The sequence below is a fragment of the Lonchura striata genome, chromosome 15 (assembly GCF_046129695.1).
Source record: "Lonchura striata isolate bLonStr1 chromosome 15, bLonStr1.mat, whole genome shotgun sequence".
Taxonomy (NCBI): Eukaryota; Metazoa; Chordata; class Aves; order Passeriformes; family Estrildidae; genus Lonchura; species Lonchura striata.
The window spans coordinates 11,287,391-11,308,500 of NC_134617.1; the positions used below are offsets into that span (position 1 = coordinate 11,287,391).

General features: G+C 36.8%; 1 protein-coding gene across 6 annotated transcripts in view; it reads right to left on the reverse strand.

Moving 5' to 3' along the window:
- The window catches only part of GABRB2 (gamma-aminobutyric acid type A receptor subunit beta2), a 144,914-nt gene that overhangs the window by 17,700 nt on the left and 106,104 nt on the right, over positions 1 to 21,110 (reverse strand). For all 6 annotated transcript variants that reach the window (XM_021549518.3, XM_021549519.3, XM_021549517.3 and 3 more), the window contains 3 exons: positions 9,663 to 9,800; positions 8,339 to 8,491; positions 4,870 to 5,114 (listed from right to left, as the gene is read on the reverse strand). In XM_021549518.3, the coding sequence (XP_021405193.1) occupies positions 4,870 to 5,114; positions 8,339 to 8,491; positions 9,663 to 9,800 (536 nt within the window). The remainder of the gene's footprint in view (positions 1 to 4,869; positions 5,115 to 8,338; positions 8,492 to 9,662; positions 9,801 to 21,110) is intronic.

Consider the following 21,110-nt stretch of genomic DNA (forward strand, 5'->3'; position numbering starts at 1 on the left):
TGAAAAGCATTTTCACCCTACTTATGCCTCAAGAGTAGTCAATTAATGTACATAGTAGTTTGGATCAAATGAGTCAGATGAGCAACTGTAGAAAAAGCAGCAGTAAAATCCAATAGATGTAACAGCAACTTATGCAGCTGATGTACATGAAATTTAGAAACACAGGAAAACATATGGAAAATATAGAACTTGGCAGGCGATCAGACAGCAAATGCCTAGAAGATATATCAGATTCATCACAGTGGTCAGCATCAGCAAGCCCACCTACATCAGAGTTTCAAGATGGAAACATCCAAGGTAAAATTATTAGAAACTACAAATTAAGAGTAAATTTTAAAATTAATCAAAAATAACTTGGCTCCTGGATTCTGGAAAAAATGTAAGGGGAATAAATCAGCTCTGAGAGAGCACCAAGAAAATCATTATCTGAGCTCTCATAACAGAAATGAAAGTTATTAAAATGGCTGTTTGCAGTTGAACCAGCCTCTACACTGGAATTGTAGTTAGGTGAATCATCTTGGAGGCAAAACTAGACTTCACAGGGGGAAAACCTGAAGAGTTATATGACAGCAACTTGTTTCCCCTCCCTGAGCCCCTTCTATCCCAAAAGAAAACAAGAAATTACAATGAAAAGTAAAACAGAGTCATAGAGGCTTCCAGACCAGATCTTTTTAGACCATTTGTATGTAGCTACTGAATGAGAAGATATGATTTATGGATTTCAGTAAAGTCTTTGATACACTAACTTAAAATAGAAGGGCTAACATGTCCCAGATGCACGTACAATTGCCCACAGGAAGACAGGTGAATGATATTGGGAAGCCAGAGGCTGGGATTTATGCCTGTATTTTAATGTATCTGTTAATCATTTTGAAGAAGCACAAACAATATTAACATGAAGATTCATAAAATGTAAAGGATCAAAAGGACACTGATGACCATCATCATTCTTAAATAGAAAAGTTCATGAAATAAAAATACATAACAATGGCTTAGAGTATATGACATTATGACATGCTAGGTTCTCAAGGAGACATAGGTCACTCCCAGTGTAACTACCCTTATGTACACTTGCAGTACTATGCCAATCAGAACAGAAGAGACTAAGAAACTTGAGACTACTCAGGCAAAAAAGGTATTTCAAGACATAAGATGAAAAACTTGAAAAGAGAAGTGAGGAAATTATGTGAATGCTATTTCAAATAAATGAAGGATGTCTAGAGTAAGAAGAAAGGCAACAATATGATTGTTTACAGAAAAAACAACTTGTCTTGATAAGGCAAAAGATGATGAGTTAGACTGAAGGAACAAACTGCTAAGTGCAGCTGAGAAGTTTCAAGAGTAAAATGATGATACTCACAGCCATTTTTATCTGAACTCGCTGCAAAGAAAATCAAGAAAGTCCTATATGATTTCATAAGTCTGTTAAATCTGTAATCTGTATCTGCTGGTAACTGAGTCTGAATCTGCCTTGAGTTTTATGTTCTTTAAATTTCTACATAATTTTATTACTCAGGTTTCAGTATCCAAGAAGCAATCAAGACCCATTTCCTTCTCTACCTTTCCATTACTGCAGACAGATCAACAGTCTTTGAAAATATCTTATATGATGATTCAGACTAGGTATACGAAAGAATTTTTTTAAAATGAGAGTGATGAAACAGTGGAAGAGTTTACTCAGAGAGGTGGTGGATGCCCCATCCCTGGAAACAGGGATCCAAGGTCACATTGGATAATGCCCTGAGCATCTAGCTGAATGAAGATGGCCCTGCTCATTAAAATGAGGTTGGAGTAGGTGACCTTTAAAGGTCCTTTCCAACTCAAACTATTCAATGATTAAAAAAAAAAAAAAAAGACAGAATAAACTTCAAACTACCAGATTTTGCATATATAAGAATATGATATGAAATTTAAAGAAAGATTTGGCAACAGTTTCATCTGGAATGTCCCTGGGGAAGCTCTGCAGCCAGTCAAATGGAGTTCACTCAAATGGAAAAAACAGGACACCCGAGTCACCAAATCTCCAAGAGATTGTGATGGATTCAGCAGATACCATGGCCATGGGAAAAAAAGCTTCCATTGCACACTGTGTTGTAGGCTCCCTGGTATCTTCTGAATAACACTAAGCAAAAATAGAGAGATTACCAGTGCCCATGTCCACACTGGAATCTGTTCATGGAAGAGAATTCAACAGCATGAAGGGAGCATGGATTAACTTCTCTGATTTTGCAAGCAGAGTTGTGGATGAGAGGACCAGTCAGCACTTCTCACCACCTTCTGTTGGTTGAAAGTCGCATGAGATTGTTACCAAACAAGAGTGTTGGCATTGAAAGAAAACCATTACAGATTTTCTGATCTATAAAGTAGAAGCAAAGATGCTGTGCTACAAACAGCAGTTCCATAACTATTTATCCACCTCTTCTGCAGAGTCAATGCTGAATGCAGTAAGAGAAGCTGTTTTGTATAGAAGTTTCATCCTCATGTTTTGAGGTTTCTTCCTCATAGCATCAATCTTCTCTTGTCTAGTATCTGATTCTTATGAATTCATAATATTGCACATAGTGATTCAAGAGGAATCTTATGATATCACAAAAGAACACTCATACCTTGTAAAATCTGTCCTTCACTATTGGAGCCTAGTTAAAGATGGAGTATTTGTCTGATCCCATTTCTAAAATATGTTGGTTTTTATGAAAAACTGATTCTGAACTAATTTCAGCAGTTCAGACCCCTTTTTTGTTCTTATAAATGAAAATAATTACATAATATTTGTCTCCCTTTAATAGATAAAATATTCAGTTCCATTAAATATTAATATGTTTTCTCGCTGCTGGTCAAACAACAAGAGCAGTTGTCAGCTCCTTTCCTTCTCCCCAGAGCAGCCTGTGCAGTAGGACAAGTCCTCTGATCCTCTCCTATTTGATTCTGTTTATTGCTTAAAGGATTGCAGACCTGATTACCAGATCAGAGTGGATCTGGATACCAGACTGCCATACACTGCTAACAATGCTGGCCTAGAGCATTAACTGAAAGGCTCACTATGAAAAAAATAAAAATCATGTAAAATTGTGTTCCCACAGTATTCCTTGTGTCAATCCTGTAGACTGGTAGAGTTCTGCAACAGTATTGAAATTAAGTTACTCTGCCTAGTGAATTGGATTAACACAGTAATTTCAAATTCTTCTTAAATTCTTCTTCATGATCAGCAATTTTCCACTCGACTTTGGCTATTCTGTTACACAGCTGAAAGGCTTAGTCTATGAACAAGACTGTTGAAAATACCACAAGTGAAGCAAAGTGTGCAAAAATATACCTCAGCTACTGGTGGCACTCTAACACCTATGGATCTTAAATTTCCATTGCTATCAAAGGAAAGACTTCAGGTAAATGCAGGTCTAGTCTTGCAAAATTAATTACTGGGTAGTTTACAGCCTTTTTGAAGTGAAACAATTTAAAAAAAAGAAAAAATATTTTAACAGTTTAAATAAAAATTAATAGATTTTTTTCAATGCTGAAAAGTCCAGTAGAAATAAGAACATGTTACAGTGTCTTTATGAATGTTATAATGCTAAAAGGTGATATATGGTAACATAACATAAAAATTAAACTCATCATTATGAGTAGGCCTTCATTCATTAAAATACATTTCTCTCCAATCAAAAAGAAAAAAATTAATGAATGAGATGAACCATGACCATAAAACTCTACTTCTTAAAAGACTATAAACTATGACCTATTTTGTGCTATCAATATGTGATGGATTTTTGGAATAAAACGTTCTTCTGTCTGCAGACCCACTGTGTGTGTAGAGGTTCTGAACAAACATTAGAAATTTCACTACTAGAGCTGTATGAAAATTAAGTCTTCATTTGACAAATAATCCCTTGCTTTTTTCCTAATGCAGATTTCTTTTTTTTTAATTTAGATTCTGACTTTGATTTTTTCTCCCTGGACTGTCATGATAAATTACAACTGAAAGAGCTTTCCCTGACAAAAAAAAAAAAAAATTATAATAAAAAAAAAAATCCCACAACTCTCTCACCCCCTCCAAAAACAAAACCCCAAACCCCCAAGATAATTCAACCTTATTTAATTTTCCAACTTTGCATGTGTGTGAAAGTTTATACATTTTAGACTGAGAACATTTTTGCATTCAGCACAGATTTGTCACTGTGTGAAATTTATCCCAAAATGGCCAAAGTGATAAATTACAAGTGCTTTATGATAAGTGCCCCATTTTCATTAAGCATAATGGATACTTTTCCCAGAAGTGTGTATCTTGGCAAATACCTTTTCTGCCTCAATTCTCCATCCCTAGGGGGCCACTTATAGATTCAAAATTAAGTACACAGCACATTGATGGTTTATTTCTGAGAAGTTCCTCATTTAGTCAATAGTATCCTGGCCCATTAGACATTGAAAATATGCAAACTTCTCAAACTTTAAACACATTTGTGGAAAATATTTCTTATCCAGCTCATCTGAAAGATTTATGAAAGCAGGTTAAATTTAGGTTTTACTTCCAATGTTCCATACAGATCTTACTAGAATATACAGCCATCATTTTGGATTTATTCCTTTGGAAACAGGTTGTACATATTCAAGTCTACATTCTGACTAAGAAAACATCTCTCAGTAAAGCTTCACTGACTGCATGCTTTAGAAACAAGTCATTCAGCTTTCCAGGCTGCAGGGCAGCATTCATTGCTGAGGTGGCTAAGTACACTGCTCTGCAGAGCTAAGACAAGGTCATCATAATTCCACTCCACTCATTTTCTACAAGAAATTACATTTTAAAGCACTGTCTGACAGAAGTGAGAGCCTGTCTTCCTGGGAAAATGCTAAAAATTTATCCCCATTACAGTTTACCTTATTGACATCCATTCGCAACTTCTCATTGTTGGCACTGGCAGCTTTTTCTGCTGCTTTCTTTTGGCGCTGAGGTCCCCTGCCAAAGAAGATGTAGTTGACCAATGCATATTCCAGCAGAGCCATGAAAACGAAGACAAAACATCCCATAAGGTACATATCAATGGCTTTCACATATGGAATTTTGGGAAGAGTCTCTCGAAGATGGGTGTTAATTGTTGTCATTGTGAGCACAGTTGTGATTCCTGGAAAAAAGAATTGAGAAGTCTAGTGATTGAAATAATTTTAATTTATTTTCTAGAATAATATTTTATGCTATTCAAATGCTGAAGTTGAAAACTATTTTTATTTTCCCCTGGTGGCAAAAAGATATCTCTAACCTTTGTCCATATTCATAGAATCCTAGAAAGGTTTGGGCTGGAAGGGATCTTCAAAACTATCTGGTACCATGGGCAGGGAAACCTTCCACTAGGTTTCCACCAGGTTGCTTATGCATCCACCCTGGCCTTGAATGTTTCCAGGGATAGGGAAACATTCAGGCAACATGATCTACTATCTCATTATACTCACAGTGAAGAATTTCTTCTTAAAATCTAATCTAAATCCATATGATGACAGTTTAAAGGCATTCCCCTTCATCCCAAGTCCTTCACCAGCTCTCTTAGAGCCCTTTTAGGCTCTCAAAGGTGCTTTAAGGTCCTCCTGGAGCCTTCTCTGCTCCAGGCTGAGCAATTCCAACTCCCTATCTTCATAGAGAGAGGTGCTCCAGTCACACAATTATCTCTGTGACATTTCTCCAGCCTGTTAAGGCTGCTCTAGATGGATCTCTTCCCTCCAGCATGTGGACAGCACCACACAGCTCAGCAACTTGCTGAGGATGCCCTCAATCCCATTGTTCACGTTTCTGACCAAGATGTTAAGCTTCACCAATCCCAAAATGGACCCCTGAGGACAATTCTCACTGGTTTCCACTTGGACATCAAACTGTTGACTGCAACTATTTAAGTGCAAACATCCAGCCAACTCCTTATCCACTGAGTGTCCATCCAACAAATCCATGACTCTTCAGTTTAGAGAGAAGGACAGCATGCTTCTCACGCACCGAGAAGGATCTCAGTGTCAGATGCTTTGCACAAGTCCAGGCAGATGACATCAGTTGCTCTTCCCTCATTCCACCAGAGCTGGGACCCTGCTGCAGACAGCCACAGGCTCTGTCAGGCACAACCTGCCCTTAGTGAAGTCCAGCTGGCTCTCATCAATCACCTCCTTGGCTCCCATGTGCCTTAGCATAGTTTCCAGGAAGATCTGCTCCATGACCTTGGCAGGCACCAATGTGAGACTGACAGTTCTGTAGTTCCCCAAGTCTTCTTTTTTAACCACTCTTAAAAAGGGGGCTTTTGCTTCCACTTTTCCAGCCAGTGAAACTTCATCAGACTGCCATGGCTTCTCAAATGCGATGGGTAGAGTTTTAGCCAATTCATTTGCCAGTTCCCTCAGGCCCTGTGGATGCATCTCATCAGGTCCCATGGACTTTGTACTTGGGATCCCCAGGTTCCTTGGATGGTCTCCAACAAGATCCCTTAAGCAGGTGGTTCTTCACTCTCCCAGCCTTTGCCTTCTGCAACTTGGGCAATGTGTCTGGAGCACTTGTCCATGAGAGCAAGGCATTAAAAAGGTGTTCAGCACCTCAGTCTTCTCCAGATGCGGTGTATTCAGGCCTCTTGTTTCCTTTCAGAGAGGACTCCCATTTTCCCTGACCATTTTAGCACTGATGTACCTATATAGAAGCTTTTCTTGTTGCCTTTGATGTCCTTGGACAGATTTAGTTCTGTCTCAGGGCTTTAGCTTACCTAACCTGATCCCTGGCTGCTCAGATTTTATTTTTTTTTTTTTGGTGTGTGTATTTCTCACAGGCTACCTGACCTTGCCACCACCCTCTGTCACTTTCCTTTTTGTGCTTGAATTTTTTCAGGAACATCTTGTTCAGTCCTTATCTTGGACTTGTATTTTTTGCAGAGCATAAAAAATATTATACATGTAATAATTTGAGCTCAGTTAAGCAAACAGTAGTTGGATTCCATAAGTGTATTTTTAACCAGCTAAACTGCAACCTTCTGTAATGAGTCTCAGTTAAAAATTACAGGCTACAGTTGCTTTATCTTGCTTTCCTCCAGCATTTTCAGGATGTCTTCAGTCTCAAATTCTTAAGGCAAAATGGTACACAGAAAGGTCTGGTAAAACTCAGATGTATTCTATAAAATTATAATGTCAAATTTTCAATGGCATATTTTATGGGGCTTTACTTATTTTAGCTATACAAGAGTTGTACTGGCACGAATCTGCCTGATTTTGACAAAACTTGGCAACAGAGATAGATACTTATTTTTGCAACATGCTTCTTATGAGGGGACAGAATAAACAGGTACACATGGGACTAGTGAGGAGATACACAAATACTCTAGAGATTAATTAGGGAAACAGTTTTGTTTTTGGAACATAAGGCAACAGTAAGGAAAAAAATAATCACTCTTACAATCATTTAGGTTGGAAAAGACCTTTAAGTTCATTGAACCCAATCTTTAAATCAGCACTGCCATGACCACCAGGTCCCCAGGCACCAAATCTTCAAATCTTTTAAATTCCTCCATGGATGGTAATTCCACCACTTCCCAGAACAGGCTCTGACAGGGCTGGAAACCTTTTTGGTGAAAATATTTCCCCTAGGATCTAATGTAAACCTCCCCTGGCATAACGTGAGTCTGTTTCCTCTTGTCCTTTCACCTATTACTTGGCAGAAGAGCTGAAACCCCAGCTGGCTGCACACTCCTCCCAGGGAGTTTTAGGGACCAAGAAGGTTCCCCCTGAGCCTCTTTTTCTCCAGGCTGAGCTCCCCCAGCTGCTCCTCATCAGATTTGTGCTCCAGACCCTGCCCCAGCTTTGCTGCCTTTCTCTGGACACATCCCAGCCCCTCAATGTCTGTCTTGGAGTGAGGAGCCTGGAGCTGGACACAGGATTTGAGGCACAGCCTCCTCCCTCAACATAAGGACAAGTGAGCTATACAATCCTAGTAAAACTTTATTTAATTCCTGAAATGAAAACCAATTTATAATCCATAACACAATGGTGGACGTGTGTTCCAGACTGCTATGGGCAAAAGCAAACTAAGTGCATTCATTTCAGAGAAAAAACAAGTAGCAAAAGAACAACAGAGTATGTTGAGACAATTAGGCTAATTTTGATTACAATGATTATAAAGTTAGCTAATTCAGACATTAAATCACTTTAATTTTTATTTAAATTCTGATGTTTTAAATGCTTATTCAAATAATAAAAAGCTTAACAAGCCAGACATAAAAAGATCTAACACAAATATTTTTTTTATTTTCAAATCATGCACTATCCACTCAGCCAGAAGCTAGAAAAACCATTCAGCTAATGCACACTGCATGAGATGTGTAAAAATGCCTACCTAATGCAACTCTTGCAGCTGAAGCATCATAATTAATCCAGAAGGAAACCCAGGACAGGATAGTGATCAGAATAGAAGGCATGTAGGTCTGCAGAATGAAGTAACCAATGTTTCTCTTAAGTTTAAAGCTGAGAGACAGCCTTGGGTAGGCACCTAAAAGAGAATATTTGGTATGGCCATAATTTATTTGTATAATGCCTGAAAACATTTTTCTTTTCTGTCATTTTTATTTTTTCATTCAACAGAGTACACTCAGAGCTGAAAGATCCAGGATATTCAGCTGCAGAATTTCTAGCAAGAATTGGGATTAAATAATCTTTTATGCTAAGGGTACAAAGATGCTCTAGTTGTTTATCTGCTGGCAATCATAACATTCAACAATCAACAGCAAAAATACATCAGAGCAACAAAGCACAGAAATTCCTCTTCCCTGACAAACTTTCAAATGCCAGCTTCAATGTGAACCTTATCCTAAACTTCTCTCCAAGAAATGCAACGCTCCTCTTTTGTCACTGGACACCAGACATATTGTAGTGTATGAAACATTTGCTAATAGAGGTGCCTAGAAATCATTCTTCAAGTCCCATTTCTGCTTGATTTTGAAGAATTTGGGATGTAAAATAATTCTACAGTCTCTCCAAAGATGATTTCTACCCATATCTGGAAAGTGAGTTTGAAAGTTAATTTTTTAACATACCTAATGGGTTTCTCAAGTAGGTAGAAAACATCTTCTAGTAACAGTCCAATCCAGCTATTGTCTCTCTTGAATAATTTAATATCATTGAAATATGTTGGGGTTTTATATTATTATTATTATTATTTCATTAAATGCAATCTGATTTTCTGCTCCTTCTCAGAAAGCATCTTTTCAGCCGTCAGAATATGCTTGCTAGAATAGGCTAAACTGGAAATCCTGGAACAAGCATTTTAAAGACTTTATGTTGATGACAAAATAATTAGTCTAATACATCCTCAACTTGGTAAAAGGAACATCTAAAAACATGGAGGAAAAGGTTCCTAAATATCCTACACACTGGGTTGGGTTTATGGCATAGAGGTGTATAAGTGGCTTAATCAGTTTTCATAGGTAAACAGAAAATAGAGCTCATTTGATGAGCCTTAACATGACAAATTACAGATGTTAATGAATGGTGCATTATACACTATAGAAGCTGTAACACAAAAAGTTCTGCTTTCCAAATTCACAGCTGCTGCTCCATTTTATTCCTCTTTCCAAAAGTTTTGCTCCTCAACTCCACACAGAGAATTAATCCAGTTTTAGAAGCCTTTAAAGAATTCCCCTTTTAAGTTCCCCTCCACAAACCTGTAGAGAAAACAACATTCTTGGTGATAAGCTTGTAGTCTACAATGGAGAACTGTGGCAGTTCGATCTTTGTCACTCCTGTGACTGCATTATCACCCCCACGCCAGTAAAATTCAATGTCATCTGTTGTATAGCCATCTATAAAAACAGGAATAAACAAGTGAGATACAAATCTCTTCTGACACCATGGGGAAAAGTTCATTAACTCAAAACATATAAAATATATTTCTAAAATTAAGCAATTTATAAATATACAGACACAGGTCATTCCAAATAGAACTTCAAAAGGCTACTCTAGGTGCATTTTAATATTTGTTGGCTTTGTATTTTTTTAAAGATATATTACATGAATGTATTAACAAAACAGACCTTTAAAACCAAATTAGGACTGCCCACATTCCATCTCCATATAGCAACTGTACATCAGCTTAAGGTAACTTCTGATCCTGAGGCTGGATAAAACAGCACAATTTTGCTGTAATTTTTGTCCCTCAGCTGAAACATCAGCACTCACAATGTTTAATTTTCAGTTGTAAAACAGAATAATTCTTTTTCTAAAATGGTTTGAATGCAGTAAGACAGCAACATTCAGTGAGGCTCCTAACAGACTTGTAAGAAGCAACTACAGCTGATGCAGTGGCAAAAAAACACCCACAAGAAATCAACCAAAGAAAAATAAAATTCCCACCACCCAACAAAACACCCTAGAGCCCAGCACATATTCACTGTCATAAAACATATCCATGAGAAAGGAATCTGGGTTCTCAAATGGCACCTGAGCCAAGTTCCATGCTCCAGAGTTGGTGTACAGAAATGACCATGAGACATCAGAAATAAATCTACTGCAAAACTAGGAAATACAATTTTCATTAATATTTAATTATGCATTAATCTAAACATTTTTGTCATTGAAACTAAAACACAGAATAATGACCATGACTGTTTTGCAAATTGAGATAATAAATACATAAACACCTTGATTTTAAGTCTTCATTCACAGACAAAGGACAAAATTGTACACTAAATACCATTTTAGAATGCTCAAATAGCACTGAATTTCAAGGAATAATGCATAGAATCTGTAAAATTGCTCCTGTGCATAATTAATTTTTGATAATCTAAGTAAGCTCCATCTGTACAGCATTAGCAGAAGGCAAGCAAGTTTGAAGACATGAACTAAATAATCTGTAAAAACACTGAAGCATCTATAAAAATCTAATAAACATAATTTTAAAAAAGTATTTTGGTAGATACATTTGTACAGTATGTTGATAGCAATTCCAGAGTTTTGTATAAGTGACTTTTACTTTCCTGGTCACAAGTCTGTCTTCAGAAAAGGCAGACAGGTTACTTATATTCCCCTGTCTAGCAACTTCATATTTGTCAAGTCTTTCTCTAGGCTTTCAGGGAGAGAAAGAAAATACAACCTAAAATTAAAATAAAGTCTAAAATAAAATAAAGATTAATAATTATATTGGCTGATGTTGAGATGTAAAAGCAACTTATTGCATTTCATGTTATGAAAAATATAAAAGAACACCCTTAGAGAGTTTAGAAAGGTTGGTATTACTTTTTTGAGAGTATATTAGTGGTATTGTCAAGTTTTGCTGATATTCTGACATCAACCCTGCCCTCCAATGGCAAGTTCCAGATTCTAATACCATTTACTGAACGTGGATTAATCAAAATAATATGTTTAATTCAAAGGTAACTAAAACTGTTAAACTTCATAGCTAATAAATCAGTATTTTTTTTTATTTCTGAAAAAAAAACAAATGCTAAAATAAGTTTCAGCAGGGAAAAATCCCACTTTTCTATGTAAGAGAAGAAGTTTATAAAAAGCCCAAATGGCTTTTTATTTGGTTGCACTTTTAAAAATATCTCTTAGAAGAACTTTTTTTGCTGAACTGCCTATGAACAGTTTAGCCTTGAGCTGTGTAATCATACCAGGGCTCACACAAGAGAACTCCAGGATTTACATTCCACCTGACTGCCAAATGCTTCAGCATCACCCTCCACCAGGAGGATGTGGTTCAGCTTCTCCCTGGATTCTCACAGCCTTCACACGAAGGAAGCAATGACAACTGCTTAGGAGAGAGGAATCCTTGGAAAATCCCACTCCAAAGCTCAAACTGAGGATTCCAAACCCTGCAGCTCTGGGTGGCTTTGGGGAGAACTGAGCAGAATCCCCTGCTGCTGAAGGGTCTTACATTGGGCAAATGATAACCTGAGACAGACTGAGAATGACAGGACTCATTAATGAAGAGAATTTCAGGAAGTCTCTTTAAGCTTTCATTAAAATACTTCTCTTTCCAAAAAGGATAAATTATCCCATTCATTTCAGAGTGTGGAGAAGGAGAGCAAAGAATATTACAGTCATCTGCACATGAATGCTCTTGTGTACTGATAAAGTACCCAAAGATAATTGGATATAAGTCTAATATCTGTAAAACATCTGCCAAAAGAGAGAATGGGCCTATTCATGTCTCTAGTGGATGTTTTGCAGTAAAGTCCAATTACCTGCAGCTATAATAAACTCCTTCTGCAGGTATCTGGGACTCAAAACAACTCTACTTACAAGTTAAAATTATTTAAAGATCAACCAATTTAAAGTAGTAATAAGCAGTCTAGAAAAAACAATCTGCAGCTCTTGACAAGAAAAAACAAGAATTAATAGAGTCAGTTCAATAATTTTAAATGAGACACCACATGTTGGTAAAGCAGAAAGGAAAGCATAGTAAACCCAAAAATGTTCCAAGTAATCTTTGCAAGAATATGAGTTTAGCACAGAACACGATTTGATTTAGACTGTAAGTAACTGTTGGTTTACTATATATTAAATTGTATGTAGCTCTCCTGCCAGCAGAGAGCATCTGATTGATTGCTTTTCCCTCAATCATTTATATATCATCATCAGCACGATTTATTTCACGTTCAGAAAGTTCAATTTCTCATTTCTGTCATGCATCACACACTGGCAGTCACCCAAATCAATACATTGTCCTGGTAATATGGCACCAATCCTGAGAGAAGCAAAACATTCTCGACTCCCATTAACAGGACAGGGAGTTTATCATCCTGTATGCATTGAGGGATGACAGATGACGAAGCACTGTAGAGGAAAAACAAACAACTAATAGAACATAAAATAAAACCCCCTTCACATAGAAACTATAAAAGCACCAATTTTTTTCCAGCCTATTCAAGACAAGTCCAAAATAGGAAATTCTTCTAATACAAACAACCTAAAACGAAAGCTGTAACATTACTGACTGAAAACAAAAATATTTAGACACAAGACAATTATCAGAAACACCATACAATGGCAGAAAAGATTTTTCTGAAAATCTCAGGATTTACCAGGACTCACTGCCTCACAATGCTGCAGTTTATGACAGCCAGGAGATATTTCATATCTACACATCTAGGATGTGCCCTGTGTAGGAATTCAAGTGCTCCACATTACTGACACTACGGCAGCACCTGGAGACTGAAGGTAAGGCAGCTGCTGACTTGTTTTTGCGGGGGTGGTGAGAGGGAAATGACATAAACATGCAAAACAGTGAAAATGTGCCTAAAACTAAGGGAGGATTCTGAGGCCATGCCCTGACCTCTGTCTGTTCTGAACTATCAGCAATTTGTGTGAGCTGGGGCAGTGCATGCACACGTCCTGCATCGCCTCCGAGCTGAGGAGAACAGCCTCAGCCCTGACGAGGGGACACAGGAGACAAAAGCATCCTGAATCCCACCTCCAGCTGCTAAAGCTTATCCAAATAACTGCTCCTCTAGTTACAACCTGTACCTGTGATTCTGAGCATTGAGAGCATGCAATTATAATGAAGCACTGCCCAGCTACTTCATAACTTTTGCTGAGCAGGTCCAGAGATGTGGTGAAAGCTGGGAGCACAGCCCTCACCTTTGATCACCTGAGCTATTTGTCTTTTGCTCACCAATCAAAAACACATGAGAACTCAATTGACAGCAGATTCTGGACTTAAAGACTATTACAAAGCAAGCATTTACAAGATGAACAGCATATACCTGGTGGAGAATAACAGAGTTGCATTATACACGTGGCATTTTTGGGGAAAAAAAATCACACATGTACATTACCATATACAAAAACCTATAGCCTCATATGTAGGGAATGAGTAACAAGCTACTTAATTTCTCCTGCTGCTATCAAATGGATTTTCTTTGCCTAGCCACTCACAATATGGTAGCTTCCCAAAATAAAATGGAGAGAAGTCATGTATGATATCCATACCCAAGTGAATGTTTTGATTACAACTATACAAGATATTGTTAGCTAGCAATCATAATACATTAATTTATATAAATGTAGGTCACAGACTTTCAGAGTAATTGAAGAACTTGACATCTACAGGCCCTTTAAAATGAAGATGAATGCTATAAAGAAACATTAAGTCATTAATCCTGTTTGTATAACAGACTGTAGAATACCTTTAGTAGCAATATCTGTGCATTTCATTTATTTTTAAACATAGAACCATGACTCCCTCCTTTTTCAAGACTTTCTTCAGCAGTTTTGCATTTACAGAGTAAACAGCAAAATGAGTTATAAAATTGTAAGTAACATGAAAAGCATATTTTGAAATCCTGAAAACTTTCAGATCTCTCAAACTTATTTCATTGCATCACTTCAGCCTTCACTTATTCAGTTCACTTATTCATTCAAAAACATAGCCAGAAAGAGTAAGTTGGAAGTGTTTGAATTTGCAGAGATGTTTAAAGCTGAGGAGAACACAAGACATGAGGTGCTGAAATCAGTGGGGTGATACAAGGGTGAGTGGGAAAAGCAGAGTTTGTGTGCCAGAGCAATCGGAAAAAAGTACATCATACTTGTTTCTTTCTCCTCTTTCTCCTCCCCTCTAAATTCTGTCTTTCTGCATAAAACATTACATTCCACTTCAAAGGCTTTTCCCCCTAAGGCTCTGAGGATTTGGATACAAAGAGGATGTACAATTTTCTGACTGCAGTGAAATTCAATTGTTTTTTAGATTAAATTGGCAACATTCTCAAAAAACAATCATCTTCAAGTTGTACAAATGGCTCCCCTATTTCTGCCACAGTTTGTATTCCCTAACCCACTTACTTCTTTTAGCAGATGACCTTTTCTGAGGAGAAGGTTGACAGCATTATGGGAGCACATTTATTAAGTCTGGATCATCTTGAAGGTTATTTCAGTGTAGCATGGGTGACATTAAGCAAATATGTGAGGAAAACATGGGTGGCAACAGTTGTCAGTATAAAGTTAGAGCTAAATGTATTACTCACATTCACTACTACTAAAATTATGAAGAAAAAAAACCCCTTAATCTTTAAATTTAAAAAAACAGATTAGTATATATTAGACTTGTGTAGTCAAGTTTATTATTTCTTTATTACACCTACCACAGAAAAAAAAGGAGTTCAGGGACACACAAGTAACTACATGAGACACAACAATTCTGTCCTAGACATAAAAGATGGTGGGAAGCTTAGTTTCATTTGCAATTAAAAGTAGATTATAGTAGAAAACTCTGAAACTCAATGTTAAGAAACCCAATATAATGAAATATTTTCTTAAATCTCAATTTTATTGTCAGTGACACAGAAAACCCAAGAAATTTACTTTCACTTCTCACACTGGTAGATCTTCAAAGATGCAATAGGAAATTGCAATATGCAACCATGAAGATGATACCAATCATTGCTGAGAAAAGCAATATTTAGGCAGAAATAAATTTCTATTGAAATGTGAACTGATGTCAATAGGATAAAAATGAATACATGAATACTTAAGTGATCTATTTCAATGCCATTAAATAACAAAATGAACAGAATTCAAGTGAAAATAACCATTGACAAAAGACAAGTGCAATCAGGTATAGGCAGGCAATGGGCTTTTTTTCCCAGAACTATCAACAAAGTGAAAATATAAATTATTTCCTATGTTTAAAGACCAAAGATTTTACTACATAATTCATAGCTATTTTCTTCCACATTTAAATAAATTTTAAAAAGTCAAAGTTAAATTAAAAAAATACCTTAAATATCACCCAAGCATCAGGAATTGCTTACAGGAAAACAAATGTTTACCCTAGTTCACAAGATTTAATCTGAATCTGAGACAAAGCACATGTCCCAGAAAGCTGAACTGGGGAATCTACATGGAAGAGAGAACTCAGAATGCCCAGAGACTACTCAAGGTCTGCTTGAACCTTCTGCCACACCCAAACCCTCCAGTTTAAAGAGCAGGGTAGTGAAGTGCACCTATTGTAATGAACATGGCTAAAAATGTTCAACTGAACAATTCAGCAAATGAACGATGCCTCTCATATATTAACTGTATCATTTTATAAAGTCCATAAATTTGCATAGATAATCTCATCAACCCCACAATCAAATATGAAAACTCTTCTGTGTTTTTAAATGAGGGATATGTATAAGTAATGACTCAAATAGGAAGTACTGTGTTCTTTTGGCATAATATTAAATAGCCAAGATGGGTGCAGAGGGAACAATTTTTGGTGATTTGATGCATATATACACATACACACACTGAATTTTTCAACTGTATTCTGAAAAGATATTTTTGAAGATTGATGGAAATGTCTTAATCCTCAACTCTTTGTATAAAACTAAACATTGTTTCTGCTCTTTGAAAATATTGGCAACTGTCTTCTATTTTTCAAAGGCCATATTTCAGGAACAGAACTTTTATAGTAAAATGTACATCCAGAGTGAGTGGGTGTAAATGACAAAAAATTTTCTTCTCTCTCCCTTCAGTAAGGACAGGATCATGTAGGGAAACCAAATACTTAAATTTGCACCGTACCATGAATTTCATCACTGCAGCCTGTACTTCATCTTGATAATTTGAGCTGTATTCTATACTCTTATCTCATTTGACTATATTAACTAATTTATGTATAGGAAAATTGTTGTCCAAAATAATTATATGTAATCTGGAAATTATGAAGGCTGTTGAATATTGTTCTCTATTAGACAAACAAATTTCATAATTTGCTTATTTCAGAGAAGACTTCATGAAAAGACTGTGTATGCTGTTTGCTCTTTTGTCTAATTTCAGAATTGTTCTTTTTGAAACTGGAAATAGAAATGAGGGGTATATCCAAACAAATGAATCAGCAAAGCATCATCTCCACAAGCTCAATTTTTAATACCTTAGATATGTAAGACCAAATGTTCTAAGTTTCCTGCAACCCACTACCAGCCTACATTTTGAATGCTGATGTACATTTAAAAAAAAAAGAGGAAAAATGAACAACATCTGGCAACCTTAACCTTATTTATAAAATTGCATTAATACTCCACTCTGCTTAATTATTCCATAGCTGTATTAAAAATACAAGGCCACAAGGAGAAAAATGCAATCTGCAGAAGAAATCCCTTCTGTCTGTGGATGTGCAATTTTTTTCAATTTAGAAAAATATTTATTCATTATGATGTGCTAGCCTGCAATGAAGTGTGAGGTAATATTCTGAAATATTATTCCATCTTTGCCTGAAGGACATCACAGCATCTAAACCACTTCTACTTTTAGGTAAAAATCTAGTTATGAAGGTTTAGGAACATTGGTCGCAGAGACTGTGTAGCAGGAACATGCTAGAACCTGTTATTGCCAAGAGTGAAATGTTCATTAGAATGTAAAAACCCCCACAGATTTTTACACATGTAGAATAATGATTGGGTTGGGATATTTAACTGAACCTGCAGAAATTAATTTTCTTTTAGCAATGAGCAAGCTATAATTAATGCTCCTTCTAAAGTCATCCACATGTATAGATTTGGGAACTTTTTCTTTTCCATCTGGATAAGTCTTCTGTCATCTACAAGATTTTCAAGGATAATTACATCTACCTTTGATGTGGAGAACTATTTATACAGTACCATGTGAATGAAGTTTATAGGAACTTTAATTATAGACCATGATATTGTTAGAACTACATCATTATTTTCTAAAAATTGCAATAGTCCTGTAACATTTCTATGTCCTTCACACAGCTTGGTTGGTATCAGAAACCACATCGCTGTCTCCTCAAAATATTTTAGTGGGAGCTGTGCGCCTCAAGGCTCAGAGGACTTTCCTGCAGGAAACTCTGTTGTGACACCTCTATCAGAAAAGACAGCACAGGTTTGTTGGCAGTATCCCAACCACTTTCTGAGGATGCTGAAAGAGGCCAGAATAAATTCTTTTGACATCCATCCCTCCAGCTTTTAGAAATGGCATACACAGAAAAGTTCTTTGGCGGGTCACAAGATGCTGATGGTTCTGGATGGGTGTGCACAAGGTAGCAGGAATTAGAAGTGTTTTAACAGGAGATGGGGACAAGGCCAAAGGAGGATGAATGCTACTTCAGCTCTCTGCATTTACCTGGCACAGGAGACAAACCCTGAGAGCCTCAAACAACCGTTCTGCAGCTACTGCTATAAATCTATGGCAGATGCAACCTCATCCCACATTTTTTTTCACTAGAAAAGTTAACTTGCCCTAGTCAAGTTTGAAGTTTTGGCTTTTATGTACCACAAACCTGCATTAAAGCCTTCTCTATAGGTTCTCTATACACTGTTTTACCCAGTATCTGGTATTGTCCTCTGATCTGCAGTGATGTACCATTCTCAGTACTTACTAGGTTTCATTACCATATTTTAGAAGTTTATAAGTCCACAAAATTGTCTCTAACTTTTCTAACACTCACTTTTCTTCTGAGCTGCAGCTCCAGGCATTGCTGGAGGCTATGCCTATTTAATGAAGTAGATGTGACTGAGACAAGATAATGCCAACCCTTAAAGGGACTTTTCCCTGCAAGCACATTTTAACACACTGTTGACTTTTATTCTGTTTTCCTCTAGCTCTAGTATTCTGTGTCAATATGCAAATATGCATTACATAAGGTTGTCTCTTGGGCTGGAAAAACAGGATATCTGCATATAAATGTTCATTAAGAAGAATCCAGTATAATATTTTAACATACATAAAAGGAAATCAGCCTCAAATACAAAAGTTAAAAAACTACAACTTTTTGCTGAGAGCCCCATGTGGACTGCACCTCTCTCGTGCCTTTGAAATAAATACCCTTCTTCAGAAAAAATGAAGAAAAAAACACATGAATAATACAATAATGTATAACAAACCATGCAGCAATGGAATATGTCATAAGTAGTACTTCATAATCACTATACTTTCCTGACAACTGCACAGAATCATTCTTGAAGGAGTTATGAGTCAAATTCACCTCCAAGCTACCAAAATAAAAAAAAATACCACCAAAATAACAATGTAACTATTGTAACTATTTTCAAATAATCCTGCAGCATTCCATACCTGTGCCTGTCTGTTCCTTATTAAACTGCCTTTTGCCTTACACAGTGACATTCATTCCTAGTTTATCCTTACAACCCAAGGATTATGTGCATCACACGTGCCATTATCTACATCTATATTCTTATTTTCTAACTTTGTCTTCCCTTTGGAAGTGTTATTCTGTATGTGTCTGTGGGCTTTATGAATCAGAAAAGTTGCTACTTGTAGGGAACACATTGCTTCAGTGCAGAAGCAAGAAACTGAAAGTACAGTGAGCTGTGCTACCATAAATATGAAAATTGGATTCCTCCTCTGCTCTGCAGCATCCTCAGTGCCCAGGAAGCTTTCAGGGCTCAGGGACACATCCCTGAGGGAGGTCTCTAACAGCCACCCTGTAAACATGGTTATCAAACCATTGTCCTATCTGTGGTGCTCCCAAATTTGCATCATTAAATTACTGCTGCACCCTGTTTATGTTACAAATATGTGTATGCTGTCGTAATTATAAGGAAATGTCTTATTACTATCATGGTATAAAGCAACTATTTTTCCAAAGCTTAAAATGAAAGGCCTCTTGTGTGGCAAAGAATAAATGTGAAACAAAAGATCTTCAGAAGGCATTGAGTTGAAGATAGTGACCTCTCTCATTTGAGTCTTATCATGTCATTCTGTCACCAGTTAGGAGAGGGAATATGAAAAAACTGACCTGTCCCAAGTGGCTTTTAACTGCCCCTCTGACTTGGAACATCTCAGGGAGCTGTTAGACAAATGGAAGGTACGCAAACCTGATGTTTTCCTGGGCACAAGATCTGTAATAACATCCAATTTGTGTGTAGAATGGTGAAGCTAAGAAATCCTTTCATTTCCTTCCCTGTACCAAGCATAGATACAGAAAGACAGAGTCTGACTCTTGCTTTTTAAAGTATCAAGAGCTATTGAAACTAAAAAGGGTTGCCAAGTCAACGGGGAAAACATAGAATACTTTTTCTTCAGGGAAACCAAAAACCTTCCAGGTCTACAAACTCATAATAATGCAGTGCTGTTTAAAAATTGTCAGTGCAGATACATGCCAAGGACAAACCTGAAAGGGATGAACTGGAGCAGCTCTCCCTGGAGGCCCATTAGACTTTTCCTTTGGATGGAACTGCCTCCCCATTAGTAACAATAAATACTATTGAGTACCATAAACAGAAATGCATGTGACCACAAAGAATGGGTCTTCCCCAGCAGAGCACCCAAATTCCTGTGGTCACCATGGTGAGTAGCAGAAATGAGGATGGAGAGGAGCAGCTCTCTGAGAGGATGCACCACATCCAGCTGTGGAGGTTTAAACAACCTCTACACCTCCTTGGGCACACCCTAAACTCTCCAGGCAGCTTACTGTACACGTGGCTGAAATCACCAATAAAAAACCTCCCAATATCACATTACAAAATACATCAGCATCTACAGAACACCTAAAGGACCCAATAATGTTAAATGCTAAGTTTACTTCCAAGGTTTATTTGTTTTGATTTTGGATTGAATTGAACACATAGAAGGCAGCCTGCCAGCTTAATTACAATTTAAAAAAAATATAAATCTGTGCTGCATTTTTGCCCTCTTCACTAACCCAAATGTATTCATGAGCTGTCCATTACAGCTATTTGATGCCCCATTAAATACAGAAAATAGCTCTATATTGTTAACATTGTCTGTAGGATCACTGCACTTGGAAGAAGGTTGATAGGTGAAGATGTGGAACTAATATAATACCAACAGTTAAAGAGGTTACTGGCACACTAGCAAACAATCAATTTAAAACAGTAGAATACGTTAAAAAAACATTTTACTGAAAACATATTTAAAAATATGCCATATTTCTGTCTGACTATCCAGATTTTAAAATGCGTAACTATGCTAAATAGCATAATTACACAACCTAATACATAAAGCTATGAATATAAACAAACAATTTTAATATCAAGCATATAATCAAAGATCTCATATAAATAACAATGAATAGTAGGAAAAAGGAAAAACAGGAAGTCATTATCAAATGTTGTACATTATTAATTGTTGTGCATGATAACGGAAACATTCCCATGGATTTACATCAGAGCTACATGTCCAGCAAT